The following is a 27644-nucleotide window of genomic DNA, read 5'->3' as shown; positions in this document are numbered from 1 at the left end:
AATAGCTATGACATTGTCTTAGCAGAAGCAGCAGAGAGAGTGCAGATGAAAGCAGCAATGGTATTCAAATTGCTGTTGCTTCTAAGATTCAGAAGGTATAGTCCGTCCTATTATGATGACATTTACTAAGCCAGTTGAGGCAAGCCTTGTATTTTAGAAGGAAAACAGTACAAATATGTAATGTGGGCAGAATGGAGAGCTATCTGCCTGGTGTCAGCAGTCTTTCCATGCCAAGAGATCATTTTACCTTTTCTGCCTGCTCCCTGATACCTGGAACTGAATCTGTGCCAGGGGATATAAGATGCATGTTTGATTCCTCATGAAAACAGGTTTTTGATAATATAGAGAACCGGATGTCTGGAGTAGGAAGAGGGAAACAGAGAAAGGTTGAAGGAAAAGCAAAACATAAGGAAAAACCTCCAACTTGATAATTTTGCCCAGATCCAGCCCTGAGATAGAGATGGCATCTTGGAAAGTAGGAAGAATAGAAGTATAAGACAAACTACAGTTGTTCCTCAGTATCCTCGGGGGGTTGGTTTCAGGACAAACCCACTCACAAATACCAAAATCCATGGTTGCTCAAGTCCCTTATATAAAATGGCATGGTATTTGCATATAAGCTATACACATCCTCCCGTGTACTTTTGTTTTGTTTAGTTTTGTTTTGTTTTGTTTTGTTTTTGAGACGGAGTCTTGCTCTGTTGCCCAGGCTGGAGTGCAGTGGCATGATCTCAGCTCACTGCAACCTCTGCCTCCTGGGTTCAAGTGATTCTCCTGCCTCAGCCTTCTGAGTAGCTGGGATTACAGGCACCTGCCACCATGCCTGGCTAATTTCTGTATTTTAGTAGAGACAGGGTTTCACCATGTTGGCCAGGCTGGTCTCGAACTCCTGACCTCAGGTGATCTGCCCGCCTTGGCCTCCCAAAGTGCTGGGATTACAGGTATGAGCCACCGCGCCCAGACCCTCCCATATACTTTAAATCATCTCTAGATTACTTATAACCTAATACAATGTAAATACTGTGTAAATAGTTGTTATACTGTATTTTTAAAAATTTACTGTATTAATGCATTGTTATTTTTATTGATTTTTATATATATGTATGTATATGTATATATTTCGTCCACGGTTGGTTGAATCCACAGATGTGGAACCCGCAGATACAGAGGACCGACAGTAACTACTAATTTTGATAGTTTAGGGAATTAGAATCTGTTTAAGAGAGTCAAGAAATTATCTTCTGCGACGTTATGCTTACGTCTTTGTTTTAAATACTAACCACCTCTTTTTCATTCCATGCTGCTCTGGGGCATTGCCCCTTGTCATCTCTCTCCCTGTAGGATGAGGAGGAGGGTATATGGGCATAGCCAATCAGAGGCTCTTAGTTCAGCCATTTTGTTCAGAACGGTGAGAAACAGCTTTCCTTGACTACAGAAATGGTTTTTGTTTGTTTTCATTTTTCTTTTTACACAGTAACTCTCACATCTCATTTCTCTGTAATTCATGAAATCCTGGTGTGCTTTCTGTTTTTTCATTTTCATGTGATTTTTGTGTGTATTGCTGTGCTGCTGACATAGTGGGGTTTGGATTTTGTGGCTTTTTTTTTTTTTTTTCCTCGTTGTGTGTTAATAGTCACTTCTATAATTGCTTTTCATACATTTTTGGGAGAACTTCTAGGACATGTAACTAAATTTCTCCAGTTCTGATTTTATTTATTACCCTTTCTAGGGTGATTTTACAGTGTCCTGGCAAGGTTTATAGTAACTTTATATGAAACTGGCAATAGAAAATTGAACAAGTACTTTGCCCATTGGCCTAAGTTTGACATATACTTTTTATGATGATTAATTAATGGTGTTTAAAAAAAAACTGTGCTATGAACTAAAACCTCCTTTTGTTTCTATCTGTAGAAGAATTAGCTCTCACAGTCAGCACCTCGGATGCATCCCCTGGGGCTTTGATGTTACCCTCAAACTATCCCTAAAAATAGGGAGGAGCAAAGTAAAGGAAGACCTTTTTTAGAAGTCATTCTAAAAATTCTTTTCTCTCCGTTTTCATGGATTGCTGCTGTGTTCAACAGTTGCCAGGACACTGTCTTGATTCTCCTTTTCAGGCCACTTGGCTGGAAAGTATCGTCCAGCTGTGGCAGTATCTCCCTTTGATCTGATGCCCTTGAGGTTTGACTAAGGAAATCCTTTTCTTAGAAAAACTAACAATTATGATTAATACGTTCACACATATTGGTGGCCTTGCACCCTGGATTCACTGCCCATGCTTATCAGTGATCTCACTCCCTTGGAGTCAGTTCTCCCTGAAATGTCTTTGTCTTGATGTTAAACTGCTTAAAATGATGAGGACATGTGTAGACCTCTTAACTGTTGAACACAACCAAGAAGGATGGAGAGGTAAGTTGTGGAAAGGGGCAATGCACTGTGAGGTGGGAAACTGTCCAGATGGCTTTATCCTGAGGGCATGAATGAGGCTGAAATGCACTGGATTGGCCAGGTGTGGTGGCTCACACCTGTAATCCCAGCACTTTGGGAGGCCAAGGCGGGTGGATCACGAGGTCAGGAGATCGAGGCCATCCTGGCTAACACAGTGAAACCCTGTCTCTACTAAAAATACAAAAAAACCAGCCGGGCGAGGTGGCGGCGCCTGCAGTCCCAGCTACTCGGGAGGCTGAGGCAGGAGAATGGCGTGAACCCGGGAGGCGGAGCTTGCAGTGAGCCGAGATCAGGCCACTGCACCCCAGCCTGAGCAACAGAGCAAGACTCCCTCTCAAAACAAAAAAAAAAAGAAATGCACTGGATCAACCAGAAAGCTCTTCAGGTTAGAATGCTGCATGTCAGAGAAAGTTAACGCTGAGAGCAATCAGTGCACTGATTTATCTGCACTCTACAAGGGTAGGTAGGTACTCGCCATCATCAAGCAGGTGAGGCCATGCAGTAGCTGGATGTAGTTTGCTGGTCTCTTAGAAATGAGCATTTCTCTGGCTTGTCTATTTTGTCAGAACACAGGATCTTCTTAGCTTCCCTGGGCTGGAGGCACCACACACGTGGACATGATTACATTTTGTTGCAAATCCTTTTTCTGGCCAATCAGAGGAAGCCTGTTGGTATTCCAGGAAACAGGCCCATAGGTAACTTCACCAGGAGACTAAAAAGTAAACAAACCACATAAACTTGTTCCTGAAATCTTCATTTTCCTTTCTCTACCAAAATGAAATAACTCTTAGCTTTTTCCAATTATCACACTGTTGAGCATATTGCACTAATATATTAACTTTCACTGGTTTAACACCATGCAATTGTAGCCGGCCATCACTGGAGTTTCTATGATATGGAGTTTCCAATTTTATAAAATGTGCTGTAAACCTCATTATATGATAAGGATTTTACCTGAAGAAGTGCATGAGTGACCCTTAAAACACTGCAGAAGTTTTGAGTGGCTATCCACTTTCCTTCTCCTGTTTCCTTACTAATTTTACAGAAAATAGATTTTCTTTAAAAATTCAAACTTTTGAAATTGATGATTTACCTTATCAAACTTAAGAACATGTACTTTGCATCTAAAACATTTTCTAGGGCACCAATATATACTGATCAAGTATGAGCCTTACTTGATATAATCCGTAGATGGGAAGAGAACCATAGATGTACTGAACTGAAAACGATTCTGGAGTTAGGGCATTTCAGCAGAGGCGGTAAAGCGTAATGGTTAAGAGTGTAGGCTTCGGAGCAGGATGCCTATGTTCAGATTCTAACACCACCATGTACCAGCTTCTGATGTGGACAAGGTATGTAATCGCGCTGCACTTCAGTTTCTTCATCTTTAGGATGGAGGTTGTTGTGGGGAGTAGAAAGTTGTGAGGCACATGGACTCTGGAGCCAGACTGCACAGCTTTGAATCTAGACCCCTCCACCTGCCCTGTAACCTTGGAAAAGTAACTTAAACTCCCTGAACCCCAGTTCCTTTATCTAAAAAATGGGTTTATTAATAATGCCTACTTTATAGGATTAGTGGATAGATTATAGGTTGATATCTGTAGAATGCTTTGAACAGTACTGGACATGCTCTTATTTCATGCTGTTATTATTTCGATTGTTGCTGTTGTCATCAATTCCATGCTGTTATTATTTCGATTGTTGCTGTTGTCATCGTTAACTTAGATCCCTCTCCAGGAAATAGTAAGCTTCCAAGAAGTGTTAGTCACTGTTGTTACGAACATCATCATCTAATCCGTGCCCTCATCTTATAGGTCAGGATGCAAAACAAAGATTTCAAAGTTGTGACTTAAGGTCCCCAGGCTTTTCTGTGGTCTGGAAGGAAGAACTAGTGTCTGACAGTAGAAGAGATAGCAAAGACATATTGATGGTGATAGCTCTCTTTCATCACCACAAGTTTTATCTCCTGTATGTTGAGGAATTTTTTCCTTTGGGAAAACACCTTGAATTTTATAAAGAAATTCCCTATGAGATGACATTTAGTCAGTGAAATCTTTGAAAGCATTAGCTCTCAAGCAGCCCTCCTAAGACACACAGACTGAAGCCAGGACTGCCTCCACTCAGAAAAAATAACAGTTCCTTCACTCTCCTCTTGGCCTGTAGAAAATCCAAGTGAGGGCCAGACTCAGTGGCTCACGCCTGTAATCCCAGCACTTTGGGAGGCCGAGGCAGGTGGATCAGTTGAAGCCAGGAGTTTGAGACCAGTCTGGCCAGCATGACAAAACCCCATGTCTACTGAAAATACAAAAACTAGCTGGGTGTGGTGGCGCGCACCTGTAGTCCCAGCTCCTCAGGAGACACAAGAATCACTTGAACCTTGAGGGCAGAGGTTGCAATGAGCCGAGATCGCGCCACTGCACTCCAGCCTGGGTGAAAGAGCAAGACTGTCTCAAAAACAAAAAGAAAAAAAGAAATTGGTTCTCTCTCTCACATGTCTGGTGCTCAGACATTCATGTTAGGTGTTTTAAGTTCAATAAGTAGAATTTGAGCATGATTTGATAATAGTTATATAACTATTCAGTAAATCACTTGAATCAATGTCTATTGTAATGTGTTTAAATTGCATTGGGTGCAATAGCCATGAAGTCTTGTATGACTGTCTCAGTCAGCTCAGGCTGCTATTGAAAATATCGTAGACTGGATGGCTTAAACCAGCAGTCCCCAACCTTTTGGGCACCAGAAACAGGTTTCATAGAAGACAATTTTTCCACAACGGGGGGTTGGGGGAGATGGCTTTATGAAACTCTTCTACCTCACATCATCAGGCATCAGATTCTCATCAGGAGCGTGCAACCTGGATCCCTCCCATGCGCAGTTCACAACAGGGTTCGTGCTCCTCTGAGAATTCCACGCCGCCGCTGATCTGACGGGAGGCGGGGCTCAGGCTGTGATGCCCACTTGCCTGCTCTCCTCTCCTACTGTGCAGCACAGGTCCTAACAGGCCGCGGGCATGGGTCATGGCCCCGACAAACGTTTACTTTTTACAGTTCTAGAGGCTGAAAGTCTGAGGTCAGGATCCCCCAGTGTGGTCAGGCGTTTGGTGAGGGCCCTCTTCCTACTTTGCAGATGGCTGGCTTCTCCCTGTGTCTTCACAGGGCGGAGAGAGACAGGAAGCGAGCTGTCTCATGGTTCTTTTTATAAAGGCACCTATTCTATCATGAGGACTCCACCCTCATGACCTGATAACCTCCCCGAAGCCATCCGGATACCATCATATTGGAGATTAGGGTTTCAACATATGAATTTTGAGGGGACACAAGCATTCAGTTCATAGCAATAACGTTGCTGACTCATAGAACTCAGTGGTGCAAATCTTAGCCTCAGCCCAATAGGGAGTTCCAGAGCAAAGATTTCCTATGTAAGTTAGTTTATCCATGCCACTCTCTGTCCATTTACTATAAGTTTTCTTCTTTTTTCTTTATCCTTTCTTCTCCTCCCCCCCACCTCCCTTTACCCTCCCTCCTCTTCCTCCCTCCTTAGAGTAGAATGTAGGCCCCATGAGGACAGGGACTTCAATATACTTACTTATGTATTCCCATCATCTAAATAAATGCCCAGGATATAGTAGGTTCTCAGTAAATGTGTGTGTGTGTGTGTGTGTGTGTGTATTTATTTCGTTAACTAGTGAATTCACAAAAATCCAGAAAAATAGAAGTAAAGTTTGCATTGAAACCAGGAGCATAGAAATTGGTTGTCAGCTTTATCATCAGCACTGCTTACTAGAAAGGGAAGATAAGAAAGACGAATAGAAACAAAAAAAATTTAGAGAAATGTTGAGAATTTAAAGGAAAATCATAATGAAGTCCTAGAGTCTGCCTCCTAAAATTTGACACTGAATATAATGGAGTTGAATGTAACTCTGAAATCTTTTTCATTTACCAACTGAAAATCCTTCGGGTGGAAACTTTCCTTCCGGTAACCTGTGGTTCTTAGCCATCAAGAAGAGCAGCCTGTGCTCTTTCCGGACTTCACCCTGTGGAGCAGTTTGTGTGAACTGGTGCTTGGTCCCTCCAGTAAAGGATGCACCTACCAAGGGCCTAAGAAGTTGGTCTTGGTCTAAGAACCTGCCACTTACTAAAATCTGGAGATGGCCTGCCTGTTGGATCAGCCCTGTGGCATCTCAGAACAGGATTTGGACCAGTATGCTAGACTTTTCATTTTTCATTAGAGATGATGTAAATATTAACACAAACTTTTTTTTTTTTTTTTTTTTTTTTTTGAGACGGAGTCGCCCAGTCTGGAGTGCAGTGGCTGGATCTCAGCTCACTGCAAGCTCCGCCTCCCGGGTTCACGCCATTCTCCTGCCTCAGCCTCCCGAGTAGCTGGGACTACAGGCGCCCGCCACCTCGCCCGGCTAGTTTTTTTTTTTTTTTTTTTTAGTAGAGATGGGGTTTCAACGGGTTAGCCAGGGTGGTCTCAATCTCCTGACCTCGTGATCCACCCGTCTCGGCCTCCCAAAGTGCTGGGATTACAGGCTTGAGCCACCGCGCCCGGCCAACACAAACTTTTAAGACAAGTGTTGTAGAGCAAGTGTCTCCTTCTCTTTTGGCATTTCCTTTTTGTCCATCTTAGCGGAGTTGTCAATGTCCTTATCAGTTTGAAACATCCTAAAATTATTCTCACTGCAATAGTGCAACAATGGAAGCTTTAAATCTCTAGAGAATACATCCGTAGAAGGGAGGTGTTAAATTATCTTGCAGAATTAAATGGTGCAGTGAATTGCACTATTGTCCTGGTATAGAGAAAATGGTCCAAAAACCAGTTTGGGCCAATATCAAGACTGACTTGATATCACAGACAAGGAAGAATTTTATCTATTTTCAGAAGTGGATCAGAGATTTTAGCAAGAAACTTCTCTCCTGGAAAGCTTAGCACAAAGCCAGTGAAATTCAAGAAGCACGAGGATCTAGCTGCAGAGAAATAGGAGGGAGAAAATGAATATTTATTAAGCATTTACTATGGGCCCAGCACTTTCATATATCTTATCGCATACACAGCTCATAGACGTTAAATAATTTTCCAAGATTACACAGCTAACAAATGGCAGATATTTAAATCCAGGACAGACTCCAGACCCCCTGCTCTTTCCATTACACCATACCGAAAGAGGAGTCTTCCATTTTCCAGTCTAGTTCCTTGGACATAGTAGACACTCCGTAGAAGCGTGTTGAATTGAATTGCATTCCTAACTGGGGAAATAACAAAATGGTCTTTGCTGGTAAGAAATAGCTGTAGGTTACCCAAGACAGTCCCTCACTGAAAGGAAGGTAAGCGGTTTCTGACTTCACTGAGACATGTGACTAACCAGGAATCTAGTGAGGAATTTGGAACTGTAGAAGGGAGAAAAAGTGAGTCTTGGAGGTTGAATAAAGTTTGGGAAAGATGAAACAGGAAAAGAAAAGCATTTCAGATAGGAACTAACTTCCAGGAGTTCCAACCTAAGAACGAGAGTGTGACATGTAGGGGCTGGTGAGGAAACCAGCCCAACTGAACCAGAGGGTGTCTGTCCTTTCGTTCGTTCCATGGTTATCCCCTACCCACACTTCTGTTTTAATATTGGGCACCATAATTCAAAAAGACTAACTACAAATGTGAGGCATTCACAAGAACAGTTATGTATTGAGCTTTACAGAAGATTAAAGTAGTAATCAGCTTTCTTTCGACATTGTCTGAATGAATCACTGTCTTCTAAGTTGATTGTCCCTTTATCTAGTTCTGTTGCTTTCAGGTCCTGGTCAGAAGGTGGGCTTTGGAACCAGATTACTTGGTTTCAAATTTCTGTGTACCTCACTTTCTTCATTTGTAAAATCAGGATAATAATATACCCGCCCCAGAGGGCTATTTGAGGATTAAATTAAGTAATGTAAATCCCTTAGAACAATGCTTTTACATGTCAGTAGTTGGTCAGTTAATGTTAGCTATTAACTGGCTTTAACCTGAAGGCCCAAGCTGACCACTTACAGCATTAATACCCTTCCGGCATTTCTCTTTCCCCTCCCTCCTCACTTTCTCTGTCTTCCTCTCAGCTGTCACTTAATGGGAGGATTGAATAAGAGTTCCTTACTTTTCAACTCTGGATTCAAACTATTCTTGCACCACCTGAACTCCAGTTTAATAGTGTTCCCTCTCTATGCTCAGAAATGTCTTTAACTGGTTTATTGTTTGACCTCGGCACACTACCTGTTTCTGCTTTTCGGGTTTCTCTTCTTCCCTCCTCCCCACAAAGAAATTTAAAATCCTCATTTCTGCTTTTCACTATTTTCCAGAGGGTTCACTCCCTTTCCACCCCATCCTTCTGCCCTGGATTCTCACCAACTGTCTCAGAACTCTGCCCACTGCTATTACAAGCCAAGCTTTCCACCAGCCCTTTTTGCATGCCATACTCAGCAGGTCCCTTCTGTGGGCCTCTGTCTTCGCTGAGCCTCCATCTCTTCTCATGAGCATATACTCACACACTGAAACACAAGAACAGTTTTGCTGCTGCTGCTTTTTTTTTGCTTTTTTTTTTTTTCCCCCTGGTCCCAAGCAGCTTGAACCTATGTCAAATCAAAAAAGATTCTGTAGGCCAGACAGGGTGGCTCACACCTGTAATCCCAGCACTTAAGGAGGCCGAGGCGGGCAGATCACCCTAAGGTCAGGAGTTCGAGAGCAGCCTGGCCAACATGGCAAAACCCTGTCTCTACTAAAAATGTAAAAATTAGCCGGGTGTGGTGGAGCGTGCCTGTAATCCCAGCCACTCGGAAGGCTGAGGCAGGAGAATCACTTGAATCCGGGAGGCGGAGGTTGCGGTGAGCCAAGATTGCGCCACTGCACTCCAGCCTGGGCGGCGGAGCAAGACTCCATCTCAAAAAAAAAAAAAAAAAAAAAAGATTTTGGAAAAGAGTTATTTTTGACAAAGGCATTGGGAAAAAAGACTAAATGATCAGTGATGCTAGTAGTTCCCATTTAAAGAACACCTAGTAAGCGCCAAACACTGAGTTGTGAGTTTATAAGCACATTGTAAGCGTGTTTTCGTTGAAACCAATGTAACAATCGTAAGGGATAGGTACCATTTTCATTATTTTACTGCTGAGGAAACTGAACCGTGGAGAAGTTAGCTTACTTACCCAAGTTCACATACCCAGTACACAGTAGAAGCCAGATTTGAAGCCAGATATGCCTAATTATATCAAAACTTGACCCACCTCTGATAAGGAAACAAAGCTAGAAGATTTTTAAAAGAGGTTATTATGCCTTTGTGTCCATACTGATTACAAGAGAAAGGAGAGTGAATGATGGAATTCAGGACATGCTTCCCCAAATATGGCGCCTTAGCATTGGATAAAACAGAAGCAGGAAGTCCTCTTTGACCTTCTCCTCACCCTTCTTGCCTGAAGCAAGTGATGAAAGAATTTTCTGACCTGCCCCTAAAGTCAGTCATAAAACCTTCATTGCAGAGGCACCCACCCCATAGCTGGAGGAAAAGAATGTCCTTATCTCTGAAGACAGAGGAACACAAAGAACAGCAAACAGGCCTTGCCCAGTTTATTACTATTATTAGATTACACTCTCTGTCCTCAAATCCATTTCTCCATGACTGTCTACTCTTCGTCTTAGTATAAAAATACACAGATTTCCTTTTTTGAAGTCTTCATTTCTTTCTTTCTTTTTTTTTTAGAGACAGTGTCTCTCTCTGTCGCTCAGACTGGAGTGTAGTGGCATGATCATAGCTTACTGTAGCCTCGGACTCAGGGGCTCAAGGGATCCTCTTGCCTCAGACTCCTGAGTAGCAGGGACTACAGGCGTGTACCACCATGCCCTGCTAAATTTTGTATTTTTTAGTAGAAGCAGGGTCTCACTATGTTGCCCAGGCTGGTCTTGAACTCCTGGGTTCAAGCAGTCCTCCCACCTCTGCCTCCCAAAGTTCTGTGATTACAGGCCTGAGCCACAGAGCCCGGCTGAGTTCTTCGTTTCTGAAGGCTCCCATGTTACATAAAACTTACAGTAGCCGGGTGCGGTGGCTCAAGCCTGTAATCCCAGCACTTTGGGAGGCCGAGACGGGTGGATCACGAGGTCAGGAGATCGAGACCATCCTGGCTAACACGGTGAAACCCCGTCTCTACTAAAAATATTAAAAAATTAGCCGGGCTTGGTGGTGGCTCCTGTGGTCCCAGCTACTCGGGAGGCTGAGGCAGGAGAATGGCGTGAACCCGGGAGGCGGAGCTTGCAGTGAGCTGAGATCCGGCCACTGCACTCCAGCCTGGGCTACAGAGCGAGACTCCATCTCAAAAAAAAAAAAAAAAAAAAACTTACAGTAAATAAATGTGTATGTTTTTCTCTTGCCAGTGTCTGTTATAGGGTTCTCCCCCATTAACCTAGCAGCAGATGAAAAAAGAAAATCTCTTCTCCCCTAAGAATATTCCCATAAGAATATCCAATTATAAATAATGAAGACTAACAATAAACTCCTTTTAAAATCTGAGTAGAAAGGGACCCCATGGTAGCAATGTATGTATGTTGGACTAATTTGTAACTATTCTCCTAAGTGTTTACCTTAGTCTTTCTGATAATGCATTTTAGGATTAGTATACTACAAATGTACTTTTTCTCCAAAATTATAAATCCTGGATACATTCATTTATGTAGATATGACATACCTTTCTTGCTTCAAATATCAATAACATGTAGTGTAAGAAGCCTCCAAGGGTGTGGTCTTTTTAAAGCTGGAACTCACATCCTTTATTCTATCTAGTAAGCCATCTCTCAGGTCTCATTCTTGAGAAGAAAAAAAAAGCTGACAATAGAATTAATTTCTACATTTAAATTTATTTTTCCCGTAATGTTTCACATCAAAATAGAAGCCATGTTTTTCATCATTTCATTCAAGACATAAAACCTTGTGAAAAACCAAAGTAGTGGAGGAAATGAGGAATTGTTTAATGGATGTGGAGTTTTAGTTTTGCAAGATGAAAAAGTTCTGGAGAATGGTTGCACAACAATGTGAATGTATTTAGCACTCGTCAACTGCGCACTTCAAATGGTTAAGATGGTGAATTTTATGTTATGTGTATTTTACTATAATTTTAAAACTTTCCTAATTAGAAAAGAAGTAATGCTGATTTTCTGGCAAAAAAAAGAAAAGAAAAGATGTGCCCAAAACATGCACTGGATGTTATTTGGAAAAGTTTTCTTAGTGAAGAGAAAGGGGCAACTTCCTCTTTCCCAGGTAAACATTTCAAGGTTTTGAAACGGAAAGGAACTACCCTTGAGGCTTTGATTTAGCCTTTTGTTCTCTGCTTGGGAACTGGGCTATTTGTTTGTTTATTTAACTGGTTGCTTTATTAGCGTAGTAAAGCATTACACTGTTTGTTCTTCCTTGATTTGAACTGCTTAGAAGTCTTTAATAATTTGCATAATTTATTATTTTTAAATATGGTCACATTCAGCATTTCCTTTAACAAAGATACACACCTATACCTTTTACAAAGACTGAATATTTAGGCAACTTAACAGCTACAAACTGAGCTTTTCAATGAATTGAAGCACTTTTCATTCAACAGAGATACAAATTTGGGGACCATCTTTTAGAAATTGGATCCAGAAAAATACTCTGAACCAGGGACTGACTTTTAAATAATTTCCCAACATCAATTAAATGAGATTTTTCCTTTTTTTTTTTTTTTTTTTTTCTTTTTTAACATTTTTTGTTTTGCTTAATGAGGTTAAACTTTTTTTTTCCCCCCTCCAAGACAGAGTCTCACTCTGTCACCCAGGCTGGAGCGCAGTGGCTCGATCTCGGCTCACTGCAAACTCCGCCTCCCGAGTTCACACTGTTCTCCTGCCTCAGCCGCCCAAGTAGCTGGGACTACAGGCACCCGCCACCATGCCTGGCTAATGTTTTGTATTTTTAGTAGAGATGGGGTTTCACCATGTTAGCCAGGATGGTCTCAATCTCCTGACCTCGTGATCTGCCCTCCTCGGCCCCACAAAGTGCTGGGATTACAGGTGTGATCCACTGCGCCCGGCCGAGGTTAAACTTTTAAGCAAAACCCTACAGGAAAGTTATCTGGAACTCTTTACAAAATGAGTGAGTGTATGTCTTTGTGAGAAGAGCAGCGTGTGGAGTGCACGGGTATGCATTTATTGGTTTACTTCCCCAAGCCCAGTGTTTGTGTTTGTTTGTTTTTGGTATTTTAGTTTTTTTTTTAAATTATAAAGCATTATATTGTTATATTTAAATCTTTTCCTCCATTATTATTATTATTTTAAAATTGACATCTAATCATTTTACATGTTCATGGGGTACAGTGACATTTTGATAAATGTGTATAATGTATAATGCTCAAATCAGGGTAATTAGCATATTTATCACCTCAGATATATATCATTTCTTTGTGTTGGGAACATTTAAAATTCACTCTTCTAGCTATTGAAAAATACACATAACAAATTGTTGTTAATTATAGTCACCTTATAGTGCTATAGAACACCAGAACTTGTTCCTCCCATCTACCTGTACTTCTGCTCACTCAGTGGATTCTTCTCACCCGCTGCACAGAAAAGCCAGCACACCGAGACAGCAGCATTACAGTAGAGAAAGAGTTCGATTATCTCAAGGCCGCTGATCAGAGGACGAGAGATATTTCTCAAACCTGCCTCCCCAAGAATTCGGAGGCTAGGGTTTTCCAGGATAATTTAGCAGGCTGAGGGCTAGGGAATGGGTACTGCTGATTGGTTGGAGTTGAGATCATAAAGGTGTCAGAAACTATCTTCATACACTAAGTCAGTTTCTAGATGGGGGTCACAAGACCGGTTGAGTCAGTTCCTTGGTATGAATGACAGGTCCGAGTGGAGTCAGTTGGTTGCCAAAATGCAAAAGTCTGAAAAATATCTTAAAGACCAATCTTAGGTTTTACAACAGTGATGTTATCTGTAGGAGCAGTTGGGGAGGTTACAAATTTTGTAACCTCCAGCTGCATGACTCTTGATGAGTAAGCAATTCTAGAAAAGTAAGCTGGGGAATAGGCCAGGCACGGTGGCTCACGCCTGTAATCCCAACACTTTGGGAGGCTGAGGTGGGTGGATCATGAGGTCAGGAGATTGAGACCATCCTGGCTAACGTGATGAAACCCCATCTCTACTAAAAATACAAAAAAATTTAGCTGGGTATAGTGGCGCGTGCCTGTAATCCCAGCTACTTGGGAGGCTGAGGCAGGAGAATTGCTTAAACCAGGGAGGCAGAGGTTGTAGTGAGCCGAGATCGTGCCACTGCACTCCAGCCTGGTGACACGGCAAGAGTCCATCTCAAAAAAAAAAAAAAAAAACAGCTAGGGAACAATGGCTGGTTATCATTTAACTACACCGACATCTTAGAGGAATTCAGTCTTTTCTCATACTCCTAACCTTGTGGCCTTTCATTCGTCTTACAGAGATGGTTTCGGTCCCCAGAGGGGGTCAGCTTGCAGAGGGACTATTATCATTTTTGCTTCAAAGTTAAACTATAAACTAAATACCTCCCATAGTTAGCTTGGCCTATGCCCAGGAATGAGCAAGAGGAGTGAGCTTGTGAGGTTAGAAGCAAGATGGAGTCAGTCAGGTTAGATTTCTCTCACTTTTATAATTCTTGCAAAAGCATTTTTATATTCATTAACCCACCTCTGGCTTTCCCCTTCCCCCTACCCTTCCTGGCCTCTAGGAATCACTCTTCTACTCTCTGTTTCTATGAGATCAACTTTTTAAGCTTCTGTACGTAAATGAGAACATATGGTATTTATCTCTCTGTGCCTGACTTTTTCACCTAACATATTGTCCTCCCAGCTCATCCATGTTGCTGAAATGACAGAGTTTCATTCTTTTTTTTTTTTTAATCACTAAATAGCATTCCATTTTATATATATTTGCCACATTTATCCATTCATCTGTTGATGGATACTTAGGTTAGTTCCATATCTTGGCAGTTGTAAATAGTGCTGCACTAAATATGGGAGTACAGTTATCTCTTTGATGTACTGATTTCCTTTCCTTTGGATATATACCCGGTGGTATAATAGCTAGATCGTATGATAGTTCTATTCTAGTTTTTTGAAAACCCTCCATACTGTTTTCTATAACGGCTGTTCTAATTTACATTGCCACCAACACTGTATAAGAGTTCCCCTTTCTCCACATCCTCTCCAGCATTTGTTATTTTTTGTTTTGGGGGGTTTTAAAATAATAGCCATTTTAATTGGTGTGTGATGGTATCTCATCATGGTTTGTATTTGCATGATGATTTGCGATGCTCAGCAGTTTTTCATATTCCTGGTTCAAACGCAGTGTAATTTTGGTTGGGAGGCCATTAGGCTAAGGCAGCTCCAATGCCCTGAGTTCCTATATAAACAAACTGAAACCCAACTCTTTGTAAACAGCCATATTCTAGGCCAATCAGAAACCACCAACTAACCCCCTACCTCGAGGCTTCCCAATACTTAAGTTTAACCAATCAGAAACTGCCTGGCTAACCTCTAACCAGGGACTTGGCACTGGAATGATCCAGAAAACATCACTGCCCCACTTTAACCAATAAGGGATTTTCTTTACCTTGCTTCTGCTTTCACCTTACAAAAGTCTTCTCCCAATCTCTTCATCAGAAGAACCCCCAACCACTTATGGCCTAAGACTGCCTGATTAATGAATTGCGGTCTGCTCAAATAAACTCTTTAAAATTTTAATGTGCGTTTATCTTTTAGCACCTGTTTAATCTCACTGTGATCACAAACCATACATTGTATTGTTTTAATTATTTTACATTTTTGAGACTTTTGTTTTATGGCCCAAAACATGAGCATCTTAATGAACATAGCTTGTGCTCTTAAAGGAATGGTATTCTTTGTCACATACAGTGTTCTGTACATATCAATTAGGTCAGGCTGGTTGATAGTTTGTCAGGTCATCCATGTCTTCACTGAATTTTTGTAGAGGAAGAGGTCTGTTAATTGCAGGGAAAGCAGCATTCAGATCTCCAACAAAAATTAGAGATTTTTCTGCTTTGAATTATTTCAGGTTTTACTTTGTATTTTGAAGCTCTGGCTGTGTTTGCAAACTCATTTATGATTATTATATACTCCTGATAAACCTTTTTATTTTCAGAAATATTGTTTGTCTTGAAATCTACTTTACCTGTCTTAAATCAGCAAGGGGCACTACAAAGTGACAGAAAAGGCAGATGTAAATAATGTTTAACAAGTAATAGGCATTCAGTGAATACTTGTTGAATATTGAATTAGTATTTTCTGTGTGGCAGATTGCCAGATAATATGGTTTCGTGTGTGTGTGTGTGTTTCTTTTTTAATAATCTGTTTTCTAAGTCTCAGAGTGGATGAGATGCTATGGATAAAATAGTATGCACTTCGGGAAATTAGTTAGTTATTTCCAAGGTTGAGCGTTGGTCCTAGCCTTCTAATACCTAACACTGAAGGAAGAAGCAGCTCATAATACACAATGAATGAGTAGGCAATCTAGCTTAAATCTTTAGAGAAAAACTAATTATTGCACATACAATGTCAGGTGTTTTCAATAGAGAGGAATAGCAGGTCAGGAAGGACAGCTTCATAAATACATGATCTTAGGACCTTTGGCTACATTTTTACTGCTTTCCTGATATTTACTTGAACCAAAGTTCATTCTCTATATAACAACACAAGTACAATTCTATTCTGTTCTTCAGCTGTTTAAAACAAAGTGGTTTCTTCATATCATGATTTAAAAAGAGTAGTTGTTCATGTCTCTGAAAAAATCATTGGAAAAGAAGAGTAGTTTTTCTTAATTCTAAAGATCCTCAAGGCAGTGGTGTCTTAAGCAGGAAAATAGGAGAGACCCATGCAGCCTTAAGGAAGCTCACTGTAATCTTCCCTTTTTCCTCTTGTTTCTTTATCCCTAGAAGTAAACAAACTAAAACTGGTTTTGACATTTGAAAAGGAAATAAATATTGGAGTAATCCCCTGTGATTCTCTTTACCCAGCCGTCTGCTAAAAGTGTGTCTTGAGAAGAGCTTGAGAGAGAGAGAGAGAGAGAGATTAGATAGATTAGATAGATAAGATAGATAGATTAGATAGATTGGATAGATAGGATAGATAGATAAGATAGATTAGATAGATAGATAGATAAAGATAGATAATCTGTCTCTACTCCACAGGTCAATAATAACTCACTAACGCATAGCCAGGGAGATATCAGAGTGGCTTGAGACCTCAAGAAGCTTTTTCTGAAATCCTTAAAACCTAAGAACCTTTTATTTTTTTCTTTCTTTCTTATTGTTCAGTTGCCTGCTAATTTTTTGTGGGAATAGGAGTTGCACTAGTATGCTACTGCTTAGAGAACAGGGTTAGAATTCTTTGCTGCCAAGAGTATGATTTCTTTAAATTTGTGTTTCTGTTGTGTAAAGAAAGCTATCTACTTCCTGGAATATAAAGCACAGACATAATTTTAGTAGGCACTTACGCTGGATTGTGCTTGGTAATTGGCAGTGAGAGAGCACTTTTTAGTGTGATGGCGTAGCCACATCTCTTGTGGGGATAGGAATATTTTCCTGTTACAGTGAATGGTGAGCTCTTCTGCATTCTGCTTTCTTCCCTTTCCCCACAGACTTGTAGACTCTTGACAAACAGAGCAGAGAAACAAACTTTCTGTACCAACATTGTCACCAGCCCAGATTCCTAAATCTCCGACTCTACTAAGACATGCCAGTCATCTGTACCTATCAGCCTTTCCTCATAGCAAGGACTGGGACAGAAAAGGAATTGGTTACAATAATCATCATTCCCCTGGGAGCAAAGGTCTCACGCAATCATTTCTCCTTGGTGTGTTTTTGGCTTACAGAATGCCTGTGAGACAACGTTGATCTGTTTACGTGACTTAGAGCTGTTAGCACAGCCTTTTAATGGCCAAAGTTACTTTTTTCCTGACAGACTTAGTATTAGGATCAACTTACCATTTTTCTGGCCCTAATGCACAGAGCTCTTAAATTCCTCATGGGTCAGATATCTCTGTTTTTCTGCGTAACATGAATTATCCAAGAAAAATGTAGACACCTACTTAATAGAAAAAGCATTGAATCCGGGTCAGAGACTTCAAAGTAATCCATTAACCTCTTGGCACCTCAGTTTATTCATCTCTGAAGTGGGCGTGATGATAACTATCCTACTTTTCTTGAGGCACCGACGTAATGAATGTGAAAGTAGTTTGTAAATCTATGATTTGCCATAGAATTAATAGCTGTTGTTTACTAACCTGCCGGTAGCCAACATGTACTTCTGTATAGCTTTTGCATAGTATCTGAAGTCTAACACAGGGAGTTTTTAGAACATTCTTTTTTTTTTTTTTTTTTTCCGAGACGGAGTTTCACTCTTATTGCCCAGGCTGGAGTGCAGTGGTGCGATCTCTGCTCACTGCAGCCTCCACCTCCCGGGTTGAAGTGATTCTCCTGCCTCAGCCTCCCAAGGGCACGCACCACCACACCCGTCTAGTTTTGTATTTTTGGTAGAGACGGGGTTTCACCATGTTGGCCAGGCTGGTCTCGATCTCCTGACCTAAAGTGATCCACCCGCCTCAACCTCCCAAAGTGCTAGGATTACAGGTGTGAGCCACTGCGCCCGGCCTTTAGACATTCTTTACAAGTTAGAGGAATGTCAATAAGAGCAGGCTGTAGTCGTTTACTAATGTTGGAAGATACCAGATTTCTGGATTTTTAGGGTTAGTCTCTCTTCTTAATGTTCTCTAGAACTCAATTACTTTTGGATAACTTGCAGAAATTCCCAGAATTCTAGGATCTTTGCTCTAGACTATACAGCTTTTGCCAAATTTAGTCCACAACTATATTATATGTTTTGTGGACTACAGTAGTTCATCTAATGTGGTATAGTAATGCATACTATTTCAGATTTGAAAGCTCTGTCAACATTATCATATCAATGGAATGCTGCTTTTATTTCCTAATTCTACCCCAGTTTTTCTTACCATGTTCTGTCTTTTACCTCTAAATTCAATGTGTCACTCTTTTTTCTTCATAATTTAGCGTGGTTTGTGACTGGGCCACATTCCATCTTCCACTTTTTTCGTAAAACCATTTTTTCTCCATATAAGTTTCAGAACCATTGGGATTCCTTCAGAACAGCTGTGTCTGCCCTCCTTCTAGTGGCCCACTAGAACATGTATGTCTGGAGAGCTGCAATGCCTGGGACCCTATAGGCAGGTTTATATACTTTTTTTTTTTTTTTTTTTGGAAACAGAGTCTTGCTATGTCGCCCAGTCTAGAGTGCAGTGGCACTGTCTCGACTCACTGCAACCTCCACCTCTGGGGTTTAAGCGATTCTCCTCCCTCAGCCTCCTCAGTAGCCGGGATTACAGGCGGCCACCACCACGCCCGGCTTTTTTTTTTTTTTTTTTCATTTTTAGTGGAGACAGGGGGTTCACCATCTTGGCCAGGCTGGTCTTGAACTCCTGACCTCATGATCCACCCCCCTCGGCCTCCCAAAGTGCTGGGATTACAGGTGTGAGCCACCGTGCCCAGCCACTTTATTCTTAACTAGGATTTCTCTGATAACTGGACACCAGCCTGGAAGTGTCTCAGACCTGCTTTCACCTACTCTTTGTGTTCTTAAATCCCAGACAGACCCTTCCAGAACTAGATGACCATGAAGACAAACGCATACTCAATTCCATTTTCCCATTCCAGAAGCAGACAAGAAAGGAGTGGGTCTCACCATATCTCCTAGATTTATAACGTGTGCTGTCTACCTGGCAGACACTACGCATACTGTGTAAATCACTACTGGGGGCCTCCTTTGTGTGGAACCTGGGTGCGTCGATACATATCAGAACTTTTACATAAGGAAGTTGGATTGGAAGAGAGATTTGTAGTCAACAGTAACTACTTGGAAAATAGAAAAGAAAAAGGATCGCATAATCCTATCACCCCAATGCAATCTCAGTTCATATTTTGGTGTATCACAGATCAGCATTACTATTTCTCTTATGTGGTGGTGTCATAATTGTGATACATGACAATAGTGCAACTACAAATTTCCTATCTTCTTTTTTTTAAGATATTGCATCCCACCTATAAAACTGGCAAGATATATTTTCTTTTGCTTCCCCTACAGGGCAGTTGTATTATTTTGAGGGCCTTTTAACTTGGTGATAAAGAGTATGCTTTGCCCTAAGACCTAATCTGAATCCAGTGTGGTGGCTGTGTAACTGCCCACAAGTCACTTAACTTCTTCTCTACGCATCAGATTCCTCATTTGTTAAATGGCAATCGTAAAACCTATACCAAAGGTTATGGTGAGAGTTAAATATAATAATGTAGTCAGTGCACTCAGCCCTTTGCCTGACATATAGGACGTGCTCACTAAATGACAGCGAGGGTGACACTGAGGCACAGACCTCTTAGGCTGCATGAGTGCATTGTAAGTAATTTGGGATAGAACCTTGTACTTAATGTATTTTAAGACATCATTTATAGTGTTTCATTTATAGAACCTTTTACTTAATATGTTTTAAGACATCATTTATAGGTAGATCCTGCATTTCTGTGGTTTCTGTTGAGTGATTTAAGGTGGCATTGTCCTGTGACTCACTTGATTTATTTCTTACACTGAAAATTATATAGCATTTGAAGCATCTCTGGAACATATGCACTCAGATCTGTGGGTTCATATCTTAATGATATGAACTCATTTTACTAATGAGGAAGAGCTGTCTTGCCCTATTTGTGGTATTATTTGTGATTTAGACATTCTTCCTGGACAACAAACTATCTTTGTACTTTGTACAAAATAAAACTCTTCATGTATTACTTTTTCCCACACAGTCATCTATGAATGTGGGGACCCGACAGGGCTCAATAAATATTTATTAAATGAAAACATTGATGAGTTTTGCCCTAAAGAAAAGTTACATATATGCTATTTACAGTTTTATGCAGTGTAGTAGCTATTTTTAATCTTTCGGTTTCTCCCTGAACCCTAATAGGTTATCCTGTAATTTGATTCCATTCATGTGTATTAGTGTCCCAGGCTGATCTTAGCTCCAGTCAATACCTAGTGTGCTTTCTAGAATGTTATATCATTAAGTTCATTACTCACCACCCTCAGCCTGTGATTTGACCTTTTTTAATACCAGTTTTGGAAGACAGACCTAACACTTGCGTCTTATATCACATTTTGATTTTATAGAGTTATGTTGTGGAGGATATGATTCAACTCACATTTTATCTGAAATATTAAACAGCAGACTCGTTACAGTAGGACTCTACAGTACTGCTTTCATTAACTTGTCCTCAGCTCCCTGCTAATCTGTTACTTTCTATACACAGTCTCTGTCTTCGGGATTACTATCTGTTTTGGGTTAAAGGAATATTTTCTTAGACACAAAACTGCATTATCAACCAAAACAAAAGAGCTTTTCTCCCTGATGTGTCTTCCTTCTTCTTCCTGATCCTAGGACGACGAGGCTGAAGTTTCCAGCTGGATCTGGCTGGGCATTTCTGGGATAAATTAAATGAGCACGCTTGATTGAGGTGTAGCTGGACTGTATCACTGGCTTCCTATTATGCTGGGAGATCAAAGCAGAGCACAAATAAGAGGCTTGGTCTATAAAATATTCAAAACAGATGGCTTCTTATTTTTGGTGAAAATTCAGGTTTTAAGGCAAAACGCTTATTAGCAAAACTTCATTTCTTTTCATTGGAAGATAGTCACTACTGAACACATATCACTGTTTCTTCCTGAATTTCAGGACTAGAATCTCAAACTTTTTGTAGGAGGGGGGATTTGGCAAACCTAGAAATTAGGAATTAGATTGGGTTTTCATGTGAATATGAAGTTAGTTATTAAAATTTTGCTGTTGGTATTCTAGAATCAAATGAAAGCATCTTACATTTGGTCACGTAATCATTTTATTGTTGGGTCACTATTTTAAAATCCAGTATTCATATTGTTATGTCTTCTGAGAACTGAACCAGGATGTTTATCTCTGATTTCATGTTTTCACTGAAAAGTACATTCTCCGCACTCCTGTATCATTGACATCTGAGTCCTCAAGTTCATGCGGAGTAATTCCATGTGATATGAAACTTTTATTATTTTGGTTTAAAACTGAAATGAGAAAGAAGATTAATTCAAAAATATTTTGGGGACATCTACCAATGTGCCTAACACTGCATTAGGTACATGGTAAAAAATACATGTTTTAAGACATTGAAACAAATGGTGAATGATGGATTTTCTCCAACAGAGAAAAATTATGTAAGATATAATAGAAAAACCCAGGTCTCCAAAGAGATTTAGGGGTTCACCGAGAAGGTGACACTTGAGCTTACTCTTCAAGGAGCAATAGGCATTTGCCAGGCAGATATAATTTTAGATAAAGACATTTGCAAAGATATAGAAGCATAAACAGCATAACAAATTTAGTATATTCTTGGTAGCTCATTATAGATCGTAGTTAGGGTACATATCAGTTATCTGTTGCAACATTACACATTACCCCAAAGTCTGGCGCATAAAACAACAATAAATGATTTTTATCTCAATGGTTTCTGTGTGTCAGGAATTCAGCAGCGTCTTAGCTGCGTAGTTCTTACTTGGGGTCTCTCATGGGACCGCAGTTGTCTAAAACCTTCCCTGGGGATAGAACAGCCAGTTCCAGGATTGCTCACCCACAGCTTGTGCTACCTGTTGGAAGGAACCTTCAGTTCCTTGCCATATGGAACCTCTCCATCGGGCTGCTGGACGTGGTGACATGGAGTCCAGCTTCACCCAGAATGAGTGATCCGAGAGATGAGAGCCAGAAGGAAGCCACAATGCCTTTTATGACCTGAAATCATAAGTTATACAACATCACTTCGGCCACGTTCTGTTCCTTAGAAGTGAGTCACTAAGACCATCCCACACTGAGCAGGGTATTAGGGCTTAGGTACCACTTTTTGAAAAGATGAATGCTAAATAATTTTCAGGCTTTTTTTTTTTTTTTTTTTTTTTTTGGCAACAGAGTCTTGCTCTGTCGCCCAGGCTGGAGTGCAGTGGCTTGATCTCGGCTGCCTGCAACCTCCACCTCCCGGGTTCAAGCGATTCTCCTGCTTCAGCCTCCCAAGTATCTGGGATTACAGGCACCCGCCACCACGCCCAGCTAATTTTTTTGTATTTTTAGTAGAGACGGGGTTTCACCATGTTGGCCAGGCTAGTCTCAAACTCCTGACCTCAAGAGATTCACCTGCCTTGGCCTCCCAAAGTGCTGGGATTACAGGCATGAGCCACCACGCCCAGCCTCAGATTTGTTTTTTCAGTTACTACGGGATGTCAGAGAGGGAGAGACAAGCCATTAGGTGGCTGCAGTCAGCAGCAGGTGGATTGCGAAGACCTTAGCATGCCATTGCAATCTGTAGAGGATGGACAGGCGGAGAGGGAGGTACACGGGGCAGAGTACTGGAAACAGGACAGCCAGTTCAGAGCTTGCTCCTTTGTCCTGGAGAGCGATACTGAGGGGCTGAATGGGTGCAGGGATAGAAGAGTTTAGAAGTGAGAATATGTTTATTATCAAGAAGCTCTGGTTCTTCTAGGAAATGACCCAGTTGGTTTCCAGTCCATCTTGGTTTAGAAAATAGAGAACACCATTCGAATGCCCAGTTATAATTCAGAAAGGTAACTCGCCCACAGGAACTACTCAGGTAAAAGCAATGAAATAAAGCCTGAAAGTTCTCTAACCGCTCCAGGGGAGAACCGCGAGCTGTGAGGAACTGATGCTGACTGAGAACTTAGCTCCTGGTCATCTTTACAGATCAAGTCACCTCTCGGGATTTTGAATTTTTCATTTAGAAAGTTAGGCAGGGGGACGGGGGCAGATGTCTCTAAAATTCCTTCCATCTTTTGTATTCTGTACTCAGAATGAGTACTATGAGTACAGGATGCTGTTTGGATCCAATTAGTGTTTTAAACTTGTCTAACCTTGAGAACATTTGACCCAATAGAAACATTTAACCTATTCACAGATATTTAGTTCAGGTTGTATCAGTGTCAAGGAATCTTTAACTGAGTGTGTTCTGGAGCTGAAACTAAGTTAACTTAGTATCTTGATCAATTTATACACATAGTTGAAAATGTTCAGCTTTTTAAATTTTCTTATCCTATGGAATCATTTTAATTAGTATCAGTTCTTTTTCATATTTAAGTTGTATAATGATTTTATTTATCGGAGTTTTTTTTTTTTAAGGTATCTTACAAATCTGTAATTATAATTGAATCTTACAAAACAATTATCGGAGTTTTTACATAGATTTTACTAATTGTAACTTCCTATAACTGTCAGTTTTCATTTTATGCCTGTCGCCAAATCCAGTTTTCCTTTTAGCCAGTGTTTTATTTTGTGTTAATATTATTCATGATACAAGTAATTTTCATTGTGAATGGATTTTTTTAGGTAGTAATTATTATTCCTTTTTAAAATAATATGTTAGAAAATTATAAGAATTTCCTCTTTAGTATTGTATTTACCCTGTTGTCTGAGATTGGTCTCTTACGGAAATTGGCAAACATTTTTTAATGGTCCAGATAGTAAATAGTATATAGTTACACTTTTGGTTTTTGTTTGTTTTTGAGACAGGGAGTGCAGTGGTGCAATCACAGTTCACTGTAGCCTCAACCTCCTGCCCAGTCTCAAGCAGTCCTCTTACCTCAGCCTCCTGAGTAACTAGGACTATTGGCATGCACCACCTTACCCTGCTAATTTTTTAAACTTTTTATAAAGATGAGTCTCTCTGTTTTGCCCAGGCTGGTCTCGAACTCCTGAGCTCAAGCAGTCCTGCCACCTCGACCTCCCAAAGTGCTGGGATAGCATATACTTACGCTTTGCAGACTGTATACTTCCTGCCAAAACAGTTCAACTCTGCTGTTGTAGTGTGAAAGCACCCACAGGCAACATGTAAATGAATGACTGTGGCTGTGAACTACTCAATTTTAGACACTGAAATCTCATGTTCATATAAAAACCATTGTGAGTTGATGGGCTGTACAAAAACAGGCAGTGCTGAATTTGGTTCATGGACTGTAGTGTTGTGATGCTTGTCTAGTTCTTGTTGTGTCTCTGATCATTTTACATGCCTTCCCTAGCCATCTATAATCCTTGGTGAGGCCACGCACATGTGGTGGCATTAAAACGTCCTCAGGGTGAGGTTGTCAGGTAGTTACCAAGAATAACTTGTCTTTACATGTACTGTAATCCTCACAAGGATGGGCATGATTATTCCCATTTTACAGATGACAAAACAGGTTATTGGAAATAATAGTAGTGAATAATTATTGAAGAAGTTTACTGTGTGGCAGGCACAGCGATTATGACAACCCCATTGATACACTGTTACCAAAGCAACTTGTTCCAGGTCTGCTACCTCGAATGTCACAGACGCTGGAATCCTCCAGAGCCCATGCTTTTCACTGCTGTGTCGCTCTGTGTGTGATTCTGCTCTGTTGTACAGAACCATCAATACAGTGCAAAGATGTCGTAGCACATAAGTGATACACATCTGTCTCTAGTGAGGGTAGCCTCTGGTCTAAAAAACAAAAACCAGAAAAACCTTTTCCACCACCGTCTCTGAAACTGAATTACCCAGTCATTAACATGATGTTACCAGCCAACCGCCTGTATCCTCCTGGCTGTACAGTGTTTGAATGGCCATAGCCACAGGAGCCACATTGCCTTCCCTGGTACTAAAGGATGGACTAGTGTGTCTGCATCCAGTGTGGTGCTGTGATGCCACAGCGTCTGTTGCCAAAGAAATGTTTAGGTAGATGCAATTCTTAGTTAAGATTATAAGATACAGAGGATCACCTAAATTAATTTAATTCCAGGCTAATTAAAAAATTTCATGCGGGAAGTAACTGACATGAGAGCAGATAAGGGCAAGCATCCAGGCAAACAGCTGTGCTTTCCTGAGAGGTACAAGTTGTAATTGCTCCAAGAGATGGCAGGGGTAAGAGTCGTAGTTCAGAGGAGCCTGGCTCCAGCCAGTCAGACATTTCGTAGCTATATGCACGTGTATGTTTTAAACAGCATGTTAACCTGATGCTTTATTCTGGTGTACAGAAATACATGATCATGGAGACAGAATGTGTTAATGAAATCAGGGGAGCTGAAAACCTTCACGTACGTAGAATGTACAGCACTGAACTCACAGGTAGTCGGAGGCACACACACCCGCCTTAGAATGACTTTGCAGTGTTCCTCGAAATGCTGCATCGGGGAAATGATGTGTGGATGGTTTGCTAGCTAGAGGATGGTTTATTAATTAGAAATGTATCTGACCAATAGCATGAGATCTTACTGCTTAAATGAACAAGATGGCAGAGACTTGACTCCCTCTGAATGCTCCAACAAAGGCGTTCTGTTTCCTGTCAGCAGTAGCATCTCATGCAAGAAGACTACAGTCGCTGAAGCCCACAAGGCAACTGAGTATGGAGAATTTCTCAAAATTGTATGTTGTGTATATTTGGGCAGACTGCTTAAAGCATGGAGAGCGCAATTCCTGCCGTTAAAGTAGGAATTGCTGTGTCTGTGCTATCAAAAGTCTACTCCCCAAGGCTGAGGCTGCAGTGAACTGTGATCACACCACTGTGATCACACCGTATATATATATATATGGATACTGCCTGGTAGGAGAACCAGGGAAAAGCAGCTACAAACAAGAGCAGATTAACATGGTGCAGAAAAGGCATGTTCTGCTTGCTCTTATCCCTTTTCTTTGCTTGATTTCTAGAGTTAGATTTTATCATTTCACTCTTTATTCTGTTTCCTATTTTCTAAACACCCATAATATATTAGATTATCTGATTATATCAGAAACGTGGTCTCCATCCTCTGGATTTCCTCACTAAAATTGGTTGTGGCTTCCTTTGTGCAGTAGCTTTTTTTATGATACTAAAAGGTGGCACCGGTATGAGAGTCTGGGAGATTAAAAAATAGATACATGAAGATTCTGTACAAGCTTAACTTTTTCCTTTTTCTTTTTGACTATCAAGTCACTTTACAGCTAAACTAGGAGCCTGCTTACTCTCTTTTGACTCACATAGTTACCTGTGCTTCAGTCTAGATGTGTATACCACGTACCCCTTGGAACTTCCTTCTGTGGCCTGCCTGCACCCCGTTTTTTCACTTCCTGGTACTCTGCTGTTCCCCCATGAGCATCAGTCAGTTCTGTCAAATGCTGGGGTTTGTTCCTTCTGCCCATTTCACTTCCCACTTTCCAGTGGGGCTGCCCTACTTTGCCACTGCCCTTCAGAATTGATCTCCAGTCCCTGCTTAATAATCCTGTGTTTGGAGTAGAGGGCAACAGAGCACATGGGTCCTTCTTCCAGAGACGGGTGATATAAATGCCCAAAGGGTCATCTGACTGGAGATCCTTAGGCTAATTCTGGTCCAGGTTGTTTAATCTTGAACTCTCCTGGCTGTTCACTTAAAACATCAGCCACCATTTGTAGTATCTCTGGTATTTGCCATGCCGAGCCTCTTTTGTCATAGTCAGTTGTATATCTTCAAATAATAAAGCTTTGCTTAAGCATCCACAACTATTAATATTGAAGTGGTGATGACCATCAGAGTTTGTGTTGTGCTATGCAGTTTAACGTTTTGAGAGAGAGAGAATAATTCAGTGACCACGTGGGAGGTTTTATTCTCAAATAGAGGAAGTTGGTAGAGAAAGCCGTCTTTCTCATGTTTGTTTTTCCCAAATCTTTTTTTCCACCCAAAGCCTGGATTCCTCTCAAGGTGAAAGGGGTGATGTCTGGAAATCGTTAATCCATGGGATCTGTTCATGGTATATAAAATTTTCAGAAAGAATTTGCCTTTTAAAGATGATTTCCTGATTGACTATAGCAGATATAAATCCAGGAAGTACAACTCTGTCAGAGCAGCCAAGGTCCTTATTAGCTTCTCAGATGTATGAGATTTTTTAGTGCATGTGTGGAGTGGAGTAAAGATTCTTCCCGTGGGCAGGTCAGAAGGAGAGAGGGGAGGTAGGAGAAAAAAGGAAGAGAATAGTAGTATACAGAAACAAACCAAAGCTGCTGGAGTTGGGGGAGGCAGGTGTGTACCCATGGCTTTCCTGGAATTAGCAGCTGTCCCCCTGAAAAACC

General features: G+C 40.9%; 1 protein-coding gene across 9 annotated transcripts in view; it reads left to right on the top strand.

Moving 5' to 3' along the window:
- The window catches only part of LOC105484242 (ELKS/RAB6-interacting/CAST family member 1), a 541895-nt gene that overhangs the window by 443717 nt on the left and 70534 nt on the right, over positions 1 to 27644 (top strand). For 4 of the 9 annotated variants that reach the window (XM_071070654.1, XM_071070653.1, XM_071070657.1 and 1 more), the window contains one exon: positions 1342 to 1408. The exons of the other annotated variants lie outside the window; for them this stretch is intronic. In XM_071070654.1, coding sequence (XP_070926755.1) covers positions 1342 to 1368 — 27 coding nt within the window. In that variant the 3' untranslated portion in view covers positions 1369 to 1408. The remainder of the gene's footprint in view (positions 1 to 1341; positions 1409 to 27644) is intronic. 9 annotated transcript variants of the gene reach the window in all.

This window comes from Macaca nemestrina, chromosome 10, assembly GCF_043159975.1.
Source record: "Macaca nemestrina isolate mMacNem1 chromosome 10, mMacNem.hap1, whole genome shotgun sequence".
Classification (NCBI taxonomy): Eukaryota; Metazoa; Chordata; class Mammalia; order Primates; family Cercopithecidae; genus Macaca; species Macaca nemestrina.
The sequence above is the reverse complement of the archived record's forward strand: the minus strand, read 5'-3'. Positions and strand labels throughout refer to the sequence as shown.